Below are 20,750 nucleotides of genomic sequence, written 5' to 3' on the forward strand. Positions count from 1 at the left end.
TTATTTGTTTCAATTAATGGAGTAGGTAATATCTCGTTCGTAACATAGATCTTTTTAAGAGAATATTATTAAGATGTTTAGATGCCAATTAATTATCTACGTATTATTAGCTTTACGGGTAACATTTTAAGGTTAACTGAATTTTATGATTATTTTTATTTATAACTATAGTGTATATTATAAAGCTCTTTCACCTTCGAATCTTGGCAAAAAATAAGGAAATTTTCAAGTCTGAATTATAATCTAACTCATATAAATATTATGCATAACTTATAATGTCCTGAATATTTTACTCGTATAGTATGCTAAATACATATGCCTATATTTTTAGTGAATGAAGATTATGACATGTCATTCATTCTATTTCAAGTATGTAATGTTTGAATCAGTTATGTAGTAAGGATAAATAGGTAGACTAAGAATGAACATTACACTGATACAAGTTACCATTTAATGAATATCTTAAATATATGTATAAAGTAGTAAACCTTCAAACATGACTGTTTAAATATATAATTTATATTTTTACATTCGCGTTTTTCGGCACATATTTTTTCCGATTTTTACACACGAGTGTACGTTTGGATTTTCATTATTTATATGGAGTTTAGGGAGTATTATTTTGTACAATCGCGTACAGAATGCAATACTCTCGGAACGTCTCATTGTTGCTTGTTTTATCACGTTTTCGGATGTTAAGAGCACATGGACATTAATATTTTAATACGTTTAAATAAGTGGTGTCGATATAATTACAATTATTATTTTATATGCCGTCTATAATATTTCATGGTTAAACCCGCATATACTGCAAAATACTTGCCTGCATTAATGCATCAATAAAATGGGATATGAAATGCAAGTTTTAACATCCGCTGACGTTATCTATGTCGTAATGTGTGCATCTTACTGTTTTTATATGTTACTCTAAGCACTTGGTCACGTGAGTTTGATGGTATTAAGATTTTATTAAGGGAAAATGTAGGACTATTTACTAAGGCGAAATATAAAATCAATAATTAATAATAGCTACATATTTTTGCTTACATTGCAATGCCTTATCGTTTCAGTTTCTCTATAAGTAATGTCACATTTTTGGCATTTTGTTTGCAATTGCCTAAAAATAAAAACTTTACTATTATTATTGGCATCAATGTAGCATTTTATTACATAAATGATAAATTGAATATGCTTACTATTGGTAACGATTAAAATTATATTCAAGGAGCTTATTATTATGAATATTTGAAATATATTAATGATGTACTATCGATTGTAATTGTCAATGTGATATTGCAAAACAAACTCCCGTGTCCAAGTGCGTGGTTCTCCCTACGTGTGCGTTTCGCTAACGTACGGTTGCGTCGCGGCGGCAGGTGGCGAGCGGCGCAGCTCGCGGCGGCGGTCGCGGCGCGCGCGGCTGTGCGCGGGCGGCGCCGGCTGCCGCGCGCTCGCGCTCGCCGACGCTGAGGTCCCGCTCGCTCTCCAGCCTCGTAAAGTGACCGCCTGACACCCCGCCCCCGCCCCCGCGCCCGCGCCGGACACGTGCCCGCGCTGCGGATGCAAGCGGTAACACACACCACGCACACATGTATACGACGTATACACAAGATACACGGCCCCGCCCCCGCGCCAGACACGTGCCCGCTGCGGATGTAAGCGGTAACACTACGCACGCACACATGTATACGACTTGACGTATATACACAACGTTCACGTTGCGGCTGCAAGCGGTAACACTGCGCACACATGTATACGATGTATGACGTATATACGCAACGTGCACGTTGCGGATGCGAGCGGTAACACTACGCACACATGTATACGACTTGACGTATATACACAACGTGCACGTAATACACGTGTGTGTGTAAACGGTAATACACCAACCGCAATCACGCATGCAGTTATACGATTTTTTAATGTACGTGTACATGATAGTGGTGATACGCTCACGCGTTTTCACACTTATACAGATATAAATCACTTAAACATACGTATATAAGCACATAATAGGTACGAATATATAAACGCGCGCCTCCATATACACGCGTACGTCTTATACACACACACATAAAATAAGTATGCAATGCGTATTGTTATAAATATACCACGCCTATAATCATATTACGTGTGCGCAAAAACATTAATTTTGCCATACCGTGGCATATATTTTCCACAAATTATATGATTATTAAAATTCATCACTCAAGACTACTAAAACCAGAACCAGTAAAGAACAATTACTCAAACACTCGTGATTGCAGCCTTATACAACTATCAGATTATTAGAAAATTTAAAAGTACAGCAACCGCCTTATGTCAACTTTTGCATGTTTGTACCTATTTTTGATACAAATACTACCGTTAAACAAAACCAATAAATTGAGTGTTGCTAGTGTAAACATTTGTTCAATTACGAAAATATTAAAATACCATACAAATTTATACCTGAAGTATTAACTCGTCAATTGAAATAAGAAATGAAAAATAGCCATAATTACCCACTGCCTTATAAACAAAGGATATTTATTCCAAAATATTAATAGAATTTCAATTGAAATATTTTGATTTAGCAGTAGTAGCAACACTTAAATTTGATGTAAACTAAATTACCCTCAAAAATATTTTTATAAGATTTATAAAATGTAATGTTTTTCTAATTCCCTGTGATTGAAATTTTTGTCCCGAAAGCTGTCATAAGCTTTTGTAATGAAACAATAGTATTAGAGTATGCGAGAATAAATAATAACTTCTCCAAATTCAAATTTACTACATTTGCTACATTTGATAAATAATATTCATTAAAATTTATCTCTTTTGCTATAAACAAATACAACACCCTACAGTCAGTCTTAATCGCATATACAAATTATATATTCAATAATACTGTTTTAAAATATAGTTTATTACATTAGATTTTGAGAGTCAATGCAATTATTCAGGGACTTGTGTGGTACCGAAAATTTGTATTTGCTGAATTTTAATCCTGTCATTCTTATCGATAAAGTTGCTTTTCATATTACAAAACTTAAAGCTAGGCTATGATAAATAAAATTAATTGTTCATTAGCTTTTATAAAATATTAGAAAAATAGCTTAGGTATATAAATGCAAATAAAATTTGATAGGAAAATTTGTTGAAACATGCTTTAAATTTGACTTCAAATTATGCTCTCTAGCCTGATTCAAGATTTTTTGATTATCAATAACAACATCAAAGTTAACATCATTACTATATAATGTATTATTACGTTATAAAACAGATATTATAATACTACCTTTAAATACTTTACTTTGCCTAACTGAAGCTTTATTGCATAAACATGCAATTACTTATATTACAATACCTATAAATTGTATCATTATTATTTCATAAAAGTATGGCAAAGGTTAAAGAATAAAACGTTATCAATGTAAATTCTCTGTGCCATGATTAGTATTCTTAATCAACCGTTTATTTTAAATAAAGATCATAGGTAGTGACAAGTACCTAACTACTACTATTTAGGTAAATTTCATTTGACTAACATAGGGCAATATTATTTAATCCTTTTCAAGTGACGCAGGCAAAAATATTAATGATCGTTTAAGATAGTTTTTTCTTGTAAAACACCAATGTAATAAAATAATGAAGAACTTTAAAATTTATTCATTATTTTCAACGACAAAATAAAATAACTTGATGATGATTAATAATTTAGTTCTATGTAACTTATTTGAAAAGGATTATAATTTAGTTAGTGCTTTTAAATAAAGACATTCCTGTAAATATTTATATAGATGTAGAGTGCCACTTGTCTGTAGGAAGGCAAATTGTATAAGTGTGCTAGGTAAATTGGGTATATTAAGAAACGCTAGTTCAAATTACATTTTTCTCTTTGCATTTCCGTCTACCTCAATCTAGGAACGTATCGGCTGTTATTCTCGTTAGGGGTATTAATTATTGAATAATATAATGTATTCCAATTTTATGCCAAAATTAACAGGTGATTCCGTGGCTTTTTTTGGAAACTTTGCACGATATAACGTGCTGTTTCCGAAATAAAGCCACAACAAAAGACTGAACGATCTTTTTTATAGAACTTCTCTTGAATTAACTATTACACTGTTGTCGTATTATATAAATAATGCTACGGTCGCATTAGTGTTAGGATCATTTGACTAATTGAAATAACAGTTAATTGTGGTATCGATATTATGTAGGTCAGGTGATAAAGGCATACGAAAAACTGCCTCTACATTTAACGCACACCGCCGTGATATAGCCGTTATAATTTGATTTATTCTTACGTTCGTTGTGAAGGCAAGATTTCAAAGTATTGCACAATAAAAAAAAAATATTGCGGCAAGAACCCGCTGGCAATATTGCCGGGCAATATCACTCGGCAAGGTTTCAGGAAGATTACATTTTTATACCGTTTATGAAGCCTATTATAAGTTAGTCGTAGTACAATAATGGCTAATGCGACCTGAGCATAATTATTAACTTTGTATTCAGGAATTGCAGTAAATGTTGTCTATTATCGAACAGTACAAAACTGTGTACAGCGACGAATTTAAAACTTATATACCTACTTCTTATAACATTTTCAGATATTCGCTAGACAAATAAATAGAACAATTTGAATATAATTTATAGGTGCTAGTTGATTGTGAAATATCTTATGAATATTATAGATTTAGTTTTAATGATTACACGAGAAATGTGTACTGTGATTGGTACATCACAATGTGTGTATGTGAGGATAAAACATTTCTACAATATTAGTTATTAATTACACACAACTTTGATAAGATTTGTATTGTATCTTGTTATTGGATTTTTTTTTGTAAATATTTTATTGTTTAAATTGTCATTCTTATATTATTGTTATGCACATTTTCGCACACATACTCGCACATTTCACTTATGTTATAATTTTTACGATCGTTAAGACTGTTTTAGGTTAATTTGTAAAATTCAATGCAGAATTGTATATTATTTAGTTTTATTCATCTAGGGTGGCCCATGGGACGTTTAACTGTGAAAGGTCATGGAAAACCAGGTCGTTTTTTTTATCACGCGGGTTTATGTCCGCATGCAGGTTGCATCGTTTTATGTATCCTGTCATACATATGAGGGTGAGACACGCATGTGGACATCAACCCACGTGACAGGAAAGGTGCCTCAAGGGTTTTTAAAATAGCAAAGTGAAATCATTGCAGTTAAAGTTCTAGCGCTCGTGGGTCATTACTACGGTCTTATGCGACACTATAAAGCTGTTGCATCTGGCCTGAAGCTGTTATATCCTTTATTTTATTTACACAAGGCAGCTCAATTGTATTAGAGTAAAATTTTAAGTTCAAAGATGTGTTAATTTTAAGTTAGCCAAGATAGCTATCTAGCTTGTTTTTATGGAAAATGAGGGAGACGGCTATGTTATATCGTTGTATTAGTTTGACTTACAATTTTATTTTTCTTTCCCACTAATCGTTTATTGGCCATACATTATTTTATTACTTGAACATTTGATTAAAGACTCGAACAATACTACTCGTATGTTATACAAAGTTCATATAAAAGGTAGTTACTTGGATATGCAACGTCCAAGTGCCTGTGTTCATTGATTAGTATTAGGCGTTTAGATTAATTATAAAAGCGGTAGATTTTAGTCGTAAGGGTGGGTTCAAATATTACGTAATTTATTGTAATTGATTTGAGAAAAAAATCCCAGTCCATAATTGATTTTTGATTGATTCCTAAGTGACTAGCGCCGAACGGTTAGTATGAGATAAGAGATATGATAAACTACTAGAAAAACAATATAGGTACTATAGCTGCTGTGTTTTTGTGCCTTTGAGCCCTTTTAGTCCTACAATTATATTTTTTCTTGAAATGTTTGCAGATTTTTTTAATTTGAGTATTACTTTCACGGTTTTTAACATAAAAAATAAGATAAAACAAATTCTACTTACCACACACTATTCTTACGTAATATTGAACCGCCCATATTAAGTTGTGTATGCTACCACAGCACAAGTATTAGAGAATAAGCTAGCATTTTGTTCGTGGTAGCGTCAGCAGCTAAACTTTTCAATAAACATACTGTTAATATAGTATTATACGTTATTTTTCAAGTGCGTCCTATTTTATTACTAAATTAATAAAATTTTCGATTATAAAATAGGTACCTATAAAATGCGAGAATTAATCTTTTTGTACAATGAATGTGGTCGTACTGTAGCTTAGTAGAGTATGTTTGATTTTTATAAGACTGTTAATGTGTTATTATTTTTTATTATTGTGACCCTCGAATACATTTTATAACATGATCATTCCACCGAATAAAGTATTTGTAGGTACCAGTTTGCTTTGAGTATTACTTATCTATCTTAAGGGACTTGTTTCACTGCTATAGACGGGCGACTAGCGATAATGAGAACAATTTTTAATATCTGTTATCGAATATGTTCTGAGCTGAATAAATTTTGTTTTTTTTTTGCAAGGTAGTTTCTTTATTTACACAGGTACATAAAGATTTTCTTATTATTGTTATTATGAACATTCATTGATTTGATTTCCAAATTTATATTTCTGATTATTGTAGGAGTTTCGTTTCAGTTATCATTTGATACATATAGCAATATTGTTTTTAACTTACGAATATTGTACGAAAGACTTATAAAAATATATCTTATACCAATATCTCGGATATCAAATCTTTAAAACTGGAAACTTTACATGAAAAAACATAATTTGTAAGTAATGTGTTATGTCAAATGTCAATGTTACATAATAATCCTTTGTGCCTTGACCACTTGAAACAGAGATCAAGTATATTTAAATGTGTACTGCCTACAACTACCTCAAAAACGTTAGATTATATAAAATTAAATATCTTCATAGCTTATCGCTAACTCTTCCGTGGTGAAACAAGGGGGTAAATCGTTAAGTTGAATAGATCTCAGCGATTTATCAAATCGTTACTGTTATTACTGCTTCGAAAGTAACATATTGTTTTGAACATGTCTTTGGAAATATTTCCGTTACAGTAATTATTGTGTACTATTTTAGATATTATAATTTTACTTCTTACTATTCCGATGTAAAATTGTAATGGTCTGTGAAATGTTAAATTCACTTTGATTCCTAAATGTTTTGTTATAAGTGTTGTAACTTTATAAAATATGGAGATATATTTATTATACGAATTATAAAATAACTATTAACAATTTGCTATAGTTTTTTTATAGAACGCGACCATATTATAATAACTGTTGTCGGTCTAAAAATGCTTCTATTGAGGGTAGAATATATTTGATTAGTATGCATTAGGTTTGGGGTCACCTCTACCAGGACTGGTAGTCTTCCATTATGTTTTTTTTGTGAGTAAAACAGTTTAAAAATTGGATGTTTTGTTGAATTATAAAGGGTTATTTAAAACCAAGTCAGAATTGAAAGTTATGGTGGCTTATGAACAAAGTGGGTTTTCGTTTCACAAACTTTCAATCGGATGTAAGCATTAGTATTATAATTCCCTAGTATTACTATTATATTTGCTTATGTGAATTCAGTTTTATAAATTGTCACATTATATTTGCACATTTTCTATACAAATTATAAAGAATTACACAAAAATAAAAGTATATAATAGAATGGAATGTGTTTTATTTTTATAATTTTGAGAAAAAATAACATTTTATAAAAAAATATTTTGTATAATTATTATTCATGTATACTTACAAATAAAAAATATAGTTTTGCCATAAATATGTCACCAGTAAAAAACGTAGATAGGTCATGCACACCAGAGACAGATCTGTGGTCGGTTAAATGTAGCATTTGTAAAGTAGTGCGCATATCTCTCGATAAGTGCCACCAAAAAGCGTTGATTGTTTTGTTGCTAACCTATCTAGGTTTTTACTAGTATATATTTTATTTGGTTTATTATAAATGCAGCAAGTTTTGTACTGAATTTCTCACGTCATCACAAGGAATATCACTATTAAAAGTTACATTCAATCACCTTTGTATCCTATTATTTTTATTTATATTATTTCTGTGTTGTTGACTCGCAAGTGAAATAGGATTAGAAAAAAATGAATTCAAATCTTTTTCTTTGCCGATAAAAGTTATGTAGGTCATATAATAAAGTTTCTATTTACAATAGTTTCCACTTTACAATAGTGTTCGTTTATATTAATTTCAGTTTTTTTATAATAATTATTACTGCGAATCCTAAAATATACCGAGTTTTAAATAAAAATGCGAGTAGTAGCTGCCTTCTTTTTATATGTCTCTTATATTCTCTCTTATATATGTTAAGTGCATCTCTCACATACGCAAGTTATTTAACTTTTCTGCCTTTCACATAAACTTCCTTGATGTTCCTATCATCTCCCAAATGTATGAAGCGTTGTACCAAACTACTAGCTAGCTCTTCTTCATTGGTATCAACCGAGTAGTCGTATCGATTTATTTGGGAGCCAGGCGCATAGACTTGTATACGTAGAGCGTCAAATTGCATGCCAGTGTCGAAGTACCCGATCTTGTCACCCAGGTTCAGAGCTAGGGGTTGAATTATTTACATTAAAAAATCTCTACCACATGGGGTTCTTAAAAAAAGATGCAAAAGGTTGTCCTCTATAGGCGATTTATTGTCGACTTGTCTGGTGTTGCAAATGTCCATAGGCGACGTTGAATGTTTACCATTAGCATCTGCTTCATCGTTAAGGTCATAGATATATTATACTAATAGATTGGCAATCCGAAAGAGTCAGAGCATAGTATATGTGTGTGTTAGAGCGAGATAGACAGGCAAGACCATTCACGTATAGGCTATCAGCCTGTATCAGCCTGACGTTTATTACCGTAAAAATAAACTCGCTTATTTTTAAAGATTTCTAATCAAAAATAGTTAAAACAGTGCTTAGTAAGAATGTTTGGCCATAGTTACGTGTGCTGTACCTGGATGTAACACATCCAAGAACGAAAACCCACAAAAATACTCATTTCACATGTAAGTACTACATTAATTGTTTAGCTGTTTAAATGCAATATTTTACACTTATTACGAAAGTGTTATATACCAAAATATAGGAAAAATCTCAAAAAATTAATAAATACGTGAATAGTTGCTATTTCTTATCAAATTTTTGGTGTTGCGTATTGACAATATCGATAAAAAATTATCGATATTTCTAATTCAATAATATTTCTAAGTATATAGTTTAAATAGGTTGCGTGCAACTTATATAAAATCTTATACGACCTTACCTAAGTTTGTATTTTTTTTGTTTGTTAGGGCTAATTTTTGGAAATACTGAACCGATCATGAAAATTCTTTCACAGTCAGAAAGTTACACTATTCAGAAGTGCTATAGGCTATATTTTATTATGATTGAACAAAAAGTTCAAAAATATTATGAGTAACGTTCATAGTTTTTTAACCCCCTTACACCTGCCAAAAGGTATGAAAACTCCATAAACTGCATCAATTTATTATACAGGTAGCAAGTAACTACTGTAATTTGTTTCATAGCTACATATATGCGCACATTGATGTTTTTATTTATTTTATTTATTGGCGGTCTTCACCAGTATAATTAATCTTTAGCGATTGTATCCTCTTTAAGTCACTGACTGAACAAACTAATAAACAAATTTGTTATTGATATCTTTATTTAATCGATATCGATACATTATTAGCAGTAACACTAGCGATGCACACTTTGGCATTTCACACACACATAAACAATCAGTTTTTAGTCTCGCTTGACGTTTCATATTGCCAATCTACCCTACGTCAGTAGGATAATATATCTATGGTTAAGGTATAAAAGTAAAAAAAACTTGACAATAATATCCCTTCATTTACTATAATCAAGTATTTATAAAATTATTCTTGATAGGTAAGATGCATTTATCTCAGTAATTTTCATGACAGATGTACTTATTGCTACGTGTCAATAAAATCGTTAACCAATACGCAACAGAAATAATCTTCAATGTTTTAAAAACAATGTGATTGCACAGTTCACGCGAAAATGAGATCAATCTTAACATTACAATATTCAATTATATACCTACTTTAAACTACATCGAATTGTAATTTAATTGTTGCTTGATATAGAGACGAACTAAACCATACTGAAATCTAAGAGCTTTTAAGTTGTGGTTTGTGTATCTGAACTAGCATGGTGGACTATGCCCAATTCTTTAATTTATTACTCATAGTGGACACAGTGGAACACCTATTTCTACCTAATAACAGCAGTGTTAGGCGCTGCTGTGTTCCGGTTTTAAGGGTGTGGTAATGGAGACAGACTTTTCCGAAGCGTTCCAGCTTAGTCCTCAGAGGTAGCGGCGCATCTGTGGCCGACCTCAGGTAGGAATATCTAATCCTATCTGGGGTTGATTACAGATGTCCATGGGCGGCAGTAGCCATTTACCATCAGGTGGACTGCATGCTCGTCTGCTACTCTTATATAATAAAAAAAATGTCAGTAGGAGGATAGCAAAAGTTGATAATACCTTTAGCGCCTCCCTTAGTAGCGAGGTAGAAGGCTTCTTTCCAATCTAGCGCGCGGTTGTGGCCTTGCAATAGCTCCAAGTGAGTCGATACATCCATCGTTCTACGCATAGCGACCAAGATACTTGCGTTATCGCCACCAGACACATCTGAGAACATGAAATTTATCATCACCACAACGAACGAACATTCAGCCCAGCTGAAGGTAGTGATCTTGGATATACCGTTGATTTACATTGATATATCACTAGAACAGTTCCTAGGAACTTAATTCTAACTCATTGTTTTTATATTTGTCCTTCTATGCACTTGAACGCAAAAAAATACACAGAATTTTTGCAACATGTTTTACACTTATAGGGAAAGAGGTTCGGAGATATCGCGCCACGAAAACATCCGTTTTATCTTTTAAAATACAGTACATACAATGACAATGTGTTAGAGTACAATTGTGCAATCTAACAACAACAACTCTAGTAGGTGATAATATTTATTATATAAAGCAACTAAGGTACGGATTACGTTCGCATGCATGCATGAGACAATCTCCACTCTATCTTGACGGACTAAATAATATCATTTTTATTTATTGGGACATATTATTATTTACAGTGTATAGATTTAATCTGTGATGTAAAATAATCATTAGAATACCGTCGTCGCCAACTTTAACTAGAAACCAACGATTTGAGGTTCGATGTTGGCGACATCGGTTTTATAGCGAAAAATACGGCTTGCTAGTTTCACTCTTTCTTCTCCATGATTTCTTACCAGTGCCTAAGCCAACTTTGATGCCATTGTCCAGTAATTTCCGTATCGGGCACAGGCCGGATCGCAGCCTCGTGTTGGATGCAGGGCAATGCGCTACAGATACTTTTTTGGACGCAAATAACTTCATTTCATCGTCTTCAAGATGCACTGCATGGGCCATTATACACTGTAATCAAATATAGGTATTACGACATTTTTCAATCCTTTTTGCTTAACTTTTTATCACTTGTAAATATATGGATCGCCCATACTACTGGGACCAACTGACGACCAGTAGAAGTTGACCAGTATGAAATAGCAAGGTCAGTCTCCAGTGGTTATGATATTGGATATCTTTCACTTACTTCATCCATCCATCAGCCTGTAATAGTCCACTGCTGGACATAGGCCTTTCACTTACTATAAGAATGTTAAAGGCAGCTTTTATGTTGCTAACCTAACAAGCGAGTATATAATTGTCATTAAAGTAAATTGCTATATTCATTACATACGCGGTCGTTGAGTATTTTGCTTTTGTCGTACACCTCAGCATAGCTTTTGGCATCTGGGTTCATATCCAATACACACTCTATTTCCTTACAATTCTCTGAAATGTGGCTCTGAAACATAAGAGATTGTTTGGTTGATAACATTTTGTGAGTGTGTCCATGAGGGGGATTCATGCATATAGGTAATAAAGTTCGATTTTGTAAAAATCACTAATGTAATTTAGATATAAAAACAAAATTGACTGTTTTTAAGACACTACACTTAGGAAGAATAAGGACGTAGGGTCCGTATTAATATTGTGTAAGTGGCATACCTGTATCCTGCAACCATATTTCTCTGCAATAGTAGATAGACCTGTCATCAGTTTTTCATCACAGCTTACAGCAAATCTTGGTGTTATAACTGGCTCCACTAAATCATTCTAGAAGGAGAATTATTTTAAAATTTCAACCTTATACAAAAAGGACCACTAGATATTTCATAACACTATATATTTTACTTACATTCATAGATTGAACAATTTTTACAAATTGTTCTGTGTCATACAATTCTTTTTCAGTATCATTGAAGTAGCCTGCATCATTTTTTATATTCATACTGACTTTGCCCACTAGCGCCCTCTGTTTGTGTTTGACGACTGCCTTCACTAATTCCAGTGTACCTTCCATATGCAGTGACCCGAAGTAACATGCTGTTGTAGTACCATTTTTTAGTAATTGTTCCTTAAATAACCAAATATAATAGTTATACATGTTGATAATAGAATTATATATATTTTTTAGTAGTGTATCAATTTTATTGCAATGCTTTTTGCACACAGCATGCAGTCCACTTGACAGATATCAAGGGCAATTGGTCACCTTACTCATATGTAGTCAAACCCAGATAGGATTACAGTTCCATCTGATATTGGTCACAGATGTATTATTAGTTCTTCAACTAACTTTGAACGCTTTGTAAAAGTGTTTCTTTACTGGGTTCTATCATTTTGTATAAACTGGTGGTGTATCATTTTGTATAAACTAATGAAGGTGGTAGAACTCTTTGTGGTTCGACTTCGGCGGCACCACCGCCACACATATTTCTACCTAATAACAGCAATGTTAGGCGCTGCTGTGTTTCGGTTTAAAGGGTGTGGTAAGGGAGACAGACTTTTCTGAGGCGTTCCAGCTTAGTCCTCAGGGGTAGCGGCGCATCTGTGGCCGACCTCAGGTAGGAATATCCAATCCTATCTGGGGTTGATTACAGATGTCCATGGGTGGCAGTGGCCACTTACCATCAGGTGGACTGTATGCTCATCTGCTACTACTATATTATAAAAAAAAAACTTACCACAACTTGATTATAGACTTTTCTTGCAAAGTCTACATCACTGTACTTGTTCTCCAAAGGGAATGTGTATTTATCCAGCCATTCTAGCAAGGGCCGGTCCAGACCTACACCAATATTGGGGAACTGAGGTGCATGAGTATGGCAATCCACGAAGCCAGGTATCATGAACTCATGTTCTTCCAATTGGATGATTTTGTGGTTTTTAAAATATCCTGTCTGCTCTAATTTAGTGAACTCATCTTTAGAGCCGATTGCAGTTATCTGAAATGGATAGTATGAAGTTATTCAAATTCTAGTAGTGAAAAATAACATTAGTTGCTAAGAAAAGTCAATACCACAATGATATAATATGTGCCATAATGTGTTACAACATAATGTCTGTTTTGCTGGGTTTTGGATTTAGATCCCATAAGACATTTACTTAATAATTTTAATGAGTGATGTGATGAGGTGAGAAAGTATATATTACTTTTAAATGGCATTATCGTGGTGTCGTCGTGAGAAACCCAAATAAAAAGTTTCGTCAAATTTTAATTTATTTCCAAACTTTCAATCAAAGGATAAGAATGTAATTCTAAATTTAAAATAAAATGTTAACTTACCATCCCATTTTCAACCGTCATGTAACCGAAGACAAACTTAATTTCTTTTAAACTTCTTGCAGATACAAATGTCCCCAAGAAAACGTTAATTTCAGACATTTTAACTTTTTATATAAAAATAACACAACTACGAAGGCTGATGATCTACTCGTTAATGAAATAATCTTAGGTCAAGTATCTAATTTTATAATAAAAACAAAGATAAAAAGGTACTTCACGATAAAGAATGGAACTTAAAAGTAAAATACAAAACAATAACAAAACAATGTCAACAGCCGGATGTAACGTTACTGTCAAAAACTCAAAAGTCAAAACATGTGGATTGTGGTCAGCTGACATTAGGCGGTGTTGTCAGCTACAGTCCAACAACTTTTTATAATATGTGCTGGGCGCAACTGGCAATCTTAATCTATATTTCCAAATGAGCGTTATAAAAATATATTTTATACGTATATATAACATTTAAATATTTATTTTATGTAATATTATCGAAATATCGAATAACTCCAAACGATTTACTGAAAGAGTTAACCAAGTACCCGTCTTAATTAGTAGTATATCAATGATAGTACCTATATATTTGGAGTTAATATTTTTTACTGATAATGGCGACAATCCCGACGGTGTGATGCATCTTTAACGTTTACCTTTAATTTATGAACTAATCTCGTGTAGTCCTCATTTTGTACAATAGCTGATGCCAAGATGTTCTAGCATGTTCGGCGCCTTTATCCCAGTTCAGAAATTGTCCAGTTAAGGCACTATGAAGCCAATACTGTGAGCTGCAAAAGGCTGCACGTGCCAGGAATTCTTCTAAACGATTGTTTATCTTACGGGCTTCTTCAATCGCCTGAAATAATGCATTATTTTTTATAGGTTTCAAGAATTTTCATATTATTATTATAATCAGTAGGTAATTGGATACAATATGTGCCTTTGTAACTATGATGTATCTTACTGCCGGGTTCGTGTTTCCCTCAGAGTAAATACAACTAAATTATTACTATTATTTATATGGATAAAATATGCGGGAAATGCGCCGGACTAGATTATTGACTATGCACTGCATTATTCTAGTGGTTAATGGATGATGAATAATCTCAGTAAATCTATAAATACAGTTACACAAAGAAATACAGGTACATGTGTAAGTACATTAGAAAATAAAACTTATTTTTTTTCATATTTGTATTGTTTTATTATTGTAGAAATTTCTTCTATTATTTATTATATTTTGGCTTAAGTTAATTAGAAGATCTGAGTAAGATATGATAAGAGACAAATCATAAAAGGTTCTGTTACACTTATATTACATTAACTACATTTCCTATACATCTAAAACACAGAAATTACCTGATTATAGGTGGATGTGGGAGGTTGTCGTCCAGACAAGGTGAGTGAGTTAGCCTTAAGTAAAAGCCAACGAGGATATATTGCTCGTAAATCATGAGAATCCTTTTCTAATTTTATCAGTTCCTTGCTTGCCAACGAACGTAGCTCCATGAGGTCGACTACCTGAAAAGAAGCAAGTAAAACGTATGTATCATGATGTCAATTATACTTGTAGTTGTAGTCATTGTCATTACTAATTCCTTTTCTGAACTGGTAATAAATTCTAAATCAGTAGAAGTAGATACAGTTTCAATAGACAAAGTATAATCTTTAGTGATCAATTATTGTATTAAAATTATATACCTTTCTTAAATCATCGACTTTTCTTGCTAAACTTTCTAGCATGCCTTCTGCAAGTCTCATAGCACTAAAGAGAGTGGTTAAAGTTCCATCGTCATCCTCCTGAGTGCACCAGCTTAAGGCCTCAGACTCAAATCGTTTTGCTTTACGATCCGAGTCAGCTCGAAGCCAGTAGGTCCAGAGACTAACTACTAGTCTACGCCGACTGGGTCCTGCAGATTTTCCTCTATGTAGAGCATACTCCGCGAAACGACTTATATCTTGTGGTGACTCTAATTGGAAACCTGCATCCAGTATCATGTCTATACACAGAGCATAGTACCAGGTTTCAGATTCGATCGAGTTCTGGCGTAATTGTGAAGTTAATTTAAGGACGTCGATAGCTTCTTTTATGCGGCACCGTGAAAGTAGAATATAAAATAAGTCTGGAATAATATCTATGGCTATGTCATTAGCTTCAAGAAAGCGGCTTATAACAAGAGCCCTATAGCCAGAACGCACACTGGCAGCAAGATTACCGCGTGCCATACGTGCGCGGAAGTAGGCCATAAAAAGTTTACCCAATGCGAATAATTCGTCTGCCTGAACAGAATAGGACCACTTCTCTATGGTAGAATTTGCCATTCGTTCCAACTCTATTGTGGATCCTGGAAAACCACGGTCAATTTCCATCTGAATTGCGTTACTAAATGCGTCACATATGTTAATGATATTAGTCTCTACCTTTTGCACTAAGTAAATTGCGCGTAAAATGGCATTTCTCGATTTTCCTTCTTCTCCTAGAGCAGAATATAATAACGCAGCAATGTTGAGGCAAAATATTGAATGAGATTTCATCATCATATTACGATTATGATATTTTTTCCGTTTTAAAGTGATATTGGTGATGATATCATTTAGTTTGAAAAAGCCTTTTACATTGTCAAATTTTATACGATAAATACGAAGTGCGTGTTCCAAATCTATTTTAGCAGCTAATAGATTTCCAGACATGAGATTAGAAGCAGCTTTCAATGAATATATTCGTCCTAAAAATAGTTTTCTTTCAAAGTCATCTATATCATCCGATTGCTTGTCTTTGCAAATTGTTTCAGCTTCTTCTAGTTTAGGTAAAGCATTTTCGAAGTTATTAGCAAGAACATTTAGAAGACTAAATTTAATCATAAACTCAACAGCTTTTCTTTTTAATTCTGCTTCTAGAGCGTGTTGAATTAATTGTTGATGGATTACAATATTTAATTCAACGCAAGTGCATCTACTAAAATTAATTTTAGATACATCTTTTTCGAGCTTTATTTTAAAAGATTTTCCTGATTTGTTGTTCTTGTCTTCGTTAATAATTCCGTCTTTACTGTCAATAATACCTAATTTATACCAATCGATTAATTTGGATGCTTCTACTACGGGCCTTAACATATTAAATATTTTATCACCGTCAAGCATTTCTGAGCTATTTTTAAAGATGAAACTTGTCATGGTAACTCTTTTGGTTGATCGTCGATGTACACTAGGTTTGTTTTCTAAGTTTCTTTTTAATATAGGGACACATATGGAAATGCTTTGTTTGGACGACGAACTATTCAATGAGTTTTGAATTGATAATATTTCGCTAGTTGTTTTTGCAATTTCAGTACGAGAAGTATTTTTATTCCAAGCTTCTGATCGAGCTCTAGTTAAATTACTAGATTCTTTGACAGATGTTGTGCATTCTACAATGTCTGTAGTTTCCATTTCATATTCGTCATCTGAGTTACTATCTTCTTTATTATCATATATATCTAATATATCATCATATTTACGAGCAAATGGGATCTCATGCTGCAAGCTCATAGAAGACTGCACAATCATTATTGTCCCACCGCAATAAGTACACTTTTGTTTATTGTTTTCTAAATAATGCACTATACGCGAATGGAATTCTCGTTTTTGATTGAAAGGTAATAACTCGTAACAGGTTTTTCTTGAATGGCTGCTCTTAAACTTAATAACTTTGCAAAACGCGTATTTCGGGAGATTGTAAAACGTTTCAGGATCGTAGTCAAAGTAACAATCACAATTTAAATCTGAGCTGGAGGAAGTAATGGTTTCAGTAGAAGGATTTTTCCTTCTACTATTATACTTGGCATTTGCACAACAAAAAATACGCATAGAAAATAATCTTTTTATTGCTTTCGCTGTGGTGATTGGATTATTTTCATACATTATACTTTCCAGAAGATCACGTGACAGTACATTACCAATTACCGAAGCTATCTTTAATAACAATTGTTGATAAGGGGTAAGTGAATCAATCTGAATCATTATTAATGTATCTAAACTTTGTAGATTTAAATCTACACTTAATTCTTCTTTTTGAGTCACTATGCATATTGATAATTCACTTGTTGAGTTATCTTGGACTAATTTGTCCAAATTAATTTGATCTTTCGCATCAATAGCAATAGGTCGTAAAACACTAGAATCTGGAAATTGCAAGTCTTCGTGTACCCAGTCACTTAGTTCACTATCAGGAATATTTTTAATTTCTATAGCTCCAATTGAAAATAGGTGCACTATATAGCTTTCAATCATTCCTGGTATACCGTTACATCTAATTCTTAAGGAATTACATAAGTCGTTGGGCACGGCATCAACGTCTAATATTTGACAAGCCAAAGGTGCTATCCACGTCGATGTTAGTGGACCTAGTATAATCTTTTTTATTTTGTCGTTAGTAAATACGCTATACAGCCAATTACTCACTGTGCTAAACTTGCCGCGGGTAACGGTAAGGAGTGTACTCATTTTTGGAGAGTTTAAAATAATTGATATAAACTCCCAGGATAGTCCATCTAAATTTTGTAGATCGTCCAAAAATATTACATATGGTTCTGCCACAGACATAATTAACTTAGTAAATATATTTATTGCTTTTTCTTTTCGCACTTTTTCATCTTGAGAATATATCCCTTCATGGTATGCAAAACGTACTTTGATAATATTATTCAGATAACACAGATCTTCACTGTAGGAATTTAGTACTTGTACAATTTTCTCTTCTTTTGTAAACCCAACAATTGGTTCTTTTAAATCTAAAATTTGATTTATAATTTGGCTTAAAGCTAAATATGAAGTTGCTGAGTGTATAGAAGTTAAGGAGACGTAACATACGCGTAAGTCTTTATTTTTTACGTACCGCATCATCCATTCTAAAATCCTACTTTTCCCAATTCGCGATTCACCTATCAAAAGTAAGGCATCGTAATCTCTATTGCATGTATGATTGTCATTGATCCAATTTTGGAAATATTCTATTTCTTCTTTTCTGTCTAGTAAAGGTGCGATCATCGGTATGTCATATAATTCTTTTACTCTAATGTCTTCAGTATATTCGTAAATTTTACCTGGTTGTGGTATCCCCTTCAATGTAGTTGGCGGCTGAAGTGTAAAACCATTGCTAGACATTTTGCTTTTAACGAAGGTACTTTCATCGCATGTAATTTTATTACGAAAAGTACACATGAGTCTTGCAGCTTTATTCACAATTGCCCCTATGACGGTAAATTCCCTTCGTAAAGGGTGACCAATAACGCCGCAATATACTTGTCCTGTAGTTATTCCAATTGACACTTCTAAAACACCATCTAAAGCTGACACAGATTTTTTTATACTATAACTGCATTTCAATGCTGCTTGTGCTTCAGATTCGTGTTTGAAACCACGTAATCCAAATATGACAAGGATCATAACGTCCTTATCAAAAAGAATAATTTTGTTTACACATCCCATTGATTTATAAACGATGTTACATGTGATTTGGTATGCATTGTTGACAATGGTAATCAATTGTGGATAAGTGCATTCACGCGGCTTAAGAGTAATAAATAAAATTGTAACTTGTCTCATTTCAGTTAAATATTCTAACGGTTGATGTGCGTCAATTTGAGTAAGTACAGGCCTTATCATAAATTTTCGTATTTCTGAACCAATATCTTTTTCTTCTGCTAACAATATAGTTCTTCGCATGTTTAATGTTTCATTTTTTTCTAACAATTCTGTGACGCTGTCTGAGGAATCTGTAAGATTGTCTGGAAGATTTTTAATTGTAATAAGCGGTTTCTTTATTTGTCTTATCATTGCTCCGAAGCCAGCGAACGGTTTCGAAACGTCTTTTTCGCGTGGGTCATAAAGAATAGTCTTAATAGTCACAAATCCATCATTATGAATAACGTAATCATAATTTCTTGAGTAACAGTGACCCCAAGCTGTAGGAGTCAGTACCACTTCACCTGAACCGCACACACTTTCAGCTTCTTTGGCTTCAAAAACTGGCAAACCTATAATAATGTAGTTCATATCAATGCCGGTGCCTATTGGGACAAATAGTATATTGCCAGCCGCAATGGCAAGCTTAACTTTAAGGTTTACTTTCACATCTGTTTCGTAAGATCCATAAGAATGCTGAATAATAAGGGCACAAGCTATTGCAGTATGTATGGTGTGGCAAATGAAGGTCCTTTTGTCCGTTTTCCATAAGGCAAGAAAAGCATCTCCCGCGAATTTTATAATGTCTCCTCCGTGACTGTAGATTACTTCTATAAGCGATCCGAGGTAAGTGTTCAGTGTAACTGTTAGTCGATAGGTCCCACATTTCCCTAGGTTGTTGTAACGTTCTGATAAAGCTGTGTAGCCGGAGACATCAGCCATGAGTAAGACTCCCACGAAACGCCTGGGATGTTCTGTGTCGTAACTGAAAATGACAAATAGTAATCAATATCTGTTACATATTTTTATAATATTAATTTAATGTTATTGTAACACTATTACGTGTCCATTAGCAAAATTTCATCTGGTACTAGGGTAGAAAGTATTAGCGTTTGCTTTCTCGTCAAAAACACTTCAACATCTTGATCCGATTTAGAGATGCCTGAACTTTTGCGTATAAAGAAATCGTCTACCCAGTCTTTTAATTCGTTAATTTGGGGTTCATTGTCTTCAAAAACTTCATCAAAAAAATCAGTATTTCTTCGAGACATTCTTCTACCATAGTTTCGCCATTTTTCCGTGTTTATCATGAAATTCGTCGAGTTTCGACGAGAACGAGTGCGGGATTTACGAAAATTCATTTTTATTGTAATGAATATAACTTGAATTTTGATTATAGTGTCTAAATTGATTTATATAATCATAAACTGAACAAGCTATCTTAAAACTATGAGGCTTCGAAAAAATTGTCTTTGAAAATTATGCGCGAAAATCCTAAAATAATAAATATATCAAGGTAATTTTGTGCGTGATTTAAACTATTATAGGTACCAGCAACTTGTATATCATTTTCTAAGCGTCGGCTTATATTAATGTATTTGTATACT

The 20,750-nt window shown here is 33.1% G+C and overlaps 3 protein-coding genes across 5 annotated transcripts in view; 1 reads left to right on the plus strand and 2 right to left on the minus strand.

Moving 5' to 3' along the window:
• The window catches only part of RhoGAP71E (Rho GTPase activating protein at 71E), a 41,276-nt gene extending 33,638 nt beyond the window's left edge, over positions 1-7,638 (plus strand). For both annotated transcript variants that reach the window (XM_073077227.1, XM_073077228.1), the window contains exon 11: positions 1,377-7,638. In XM_073077227.1, the coding sequence (XP_072933328.1) occupies positions 1,377-1,510 (134 nt within the window). In that variant the 3' untranslated portion in view covers positions 1,511-7,638. The remainder of the gene's footprint in view (positions 1-1,376) is intronic.
• Positions 7,634-14,495, minus strand: LOC140745392 (guanine deaminase). Of its 2 annotated transcripts, none has more exons than XM_073077224.1 (8): positions 14,355-14,495; positions 13,106-13,366; positions 12,277-12,495; positions 12,087-12,194; positions 11,776-11,883; positions 11,285-11,450; positions 10,516-10,662; positions 7,634-8,550 (listed from the first exon to the last, which is right to left on the minus strand). In XM_073077224.1, the coding sequence occupies exons 2-8, from the start codon at positions 13,268-13,270 to the stop codon at positions 8,330-8,332; spliced, it is 1,134 nt and encodes a 377-aa protein (XP_072933325.1). In that variant the 5' UTR covers positions 13,271-13,366; positions 14,355-14,495; the 3' UTR covers positions 7,634-8,329. The 2 variants fall into 2 exon arrangements, with proteins under 2 accessions (XP_072933325.1, XP_072933324.1); XM_073077223.1 differs by lacking the exon at positions 14,355-14,495 and adding an exon at positions 13,708-14,000.
• Positions 14,496-18,345: 3,850 nt separating this feature from the next.
• On the minus strand, positions 18,346-20,340 carry LOC140745391 (adenylate cyclase type 10-like). The gene is made up of 3 exons (XM_073077222.1): positions 20,206-20,340; positions 18,575-20,128; positions 18,346-18,470 (listed from the first exon to the last, which is right to left on the minus strand). The coding sequence occupies exons 1-3, from the start codon at positions 20,211-20,213 to the stop codon at positions 18,401-18,403; spliced, it is 1,632 nt and encodes a 543-aa protein (XP_072933323.1). The 5' UTR covers positions 20,214-20,340; the 3' UTR covers positions 18,346-18,400.
• Between the last annotated feature and the right edge of the window lie 410 nt (positions 20,341-20,750).

Source organism: Epargyreus clarus, unplaced genomic scaffold, assembly GCF_041222505.1.
Source record: "Epargyreus clarus isolate Ecla_fem2 unplaced genomic scaffold, WU_Ecla_fem_2.2 ptg000010l, whole genome shotgun sequence".
NCBI classification, from domain to species: domain Eukaryota; kingdom Metazoa; phylum Arthropoda; class Insecta; order Lepidoptera; family Hesperiidae; genus Epargyreus; species Epargyreus clarus.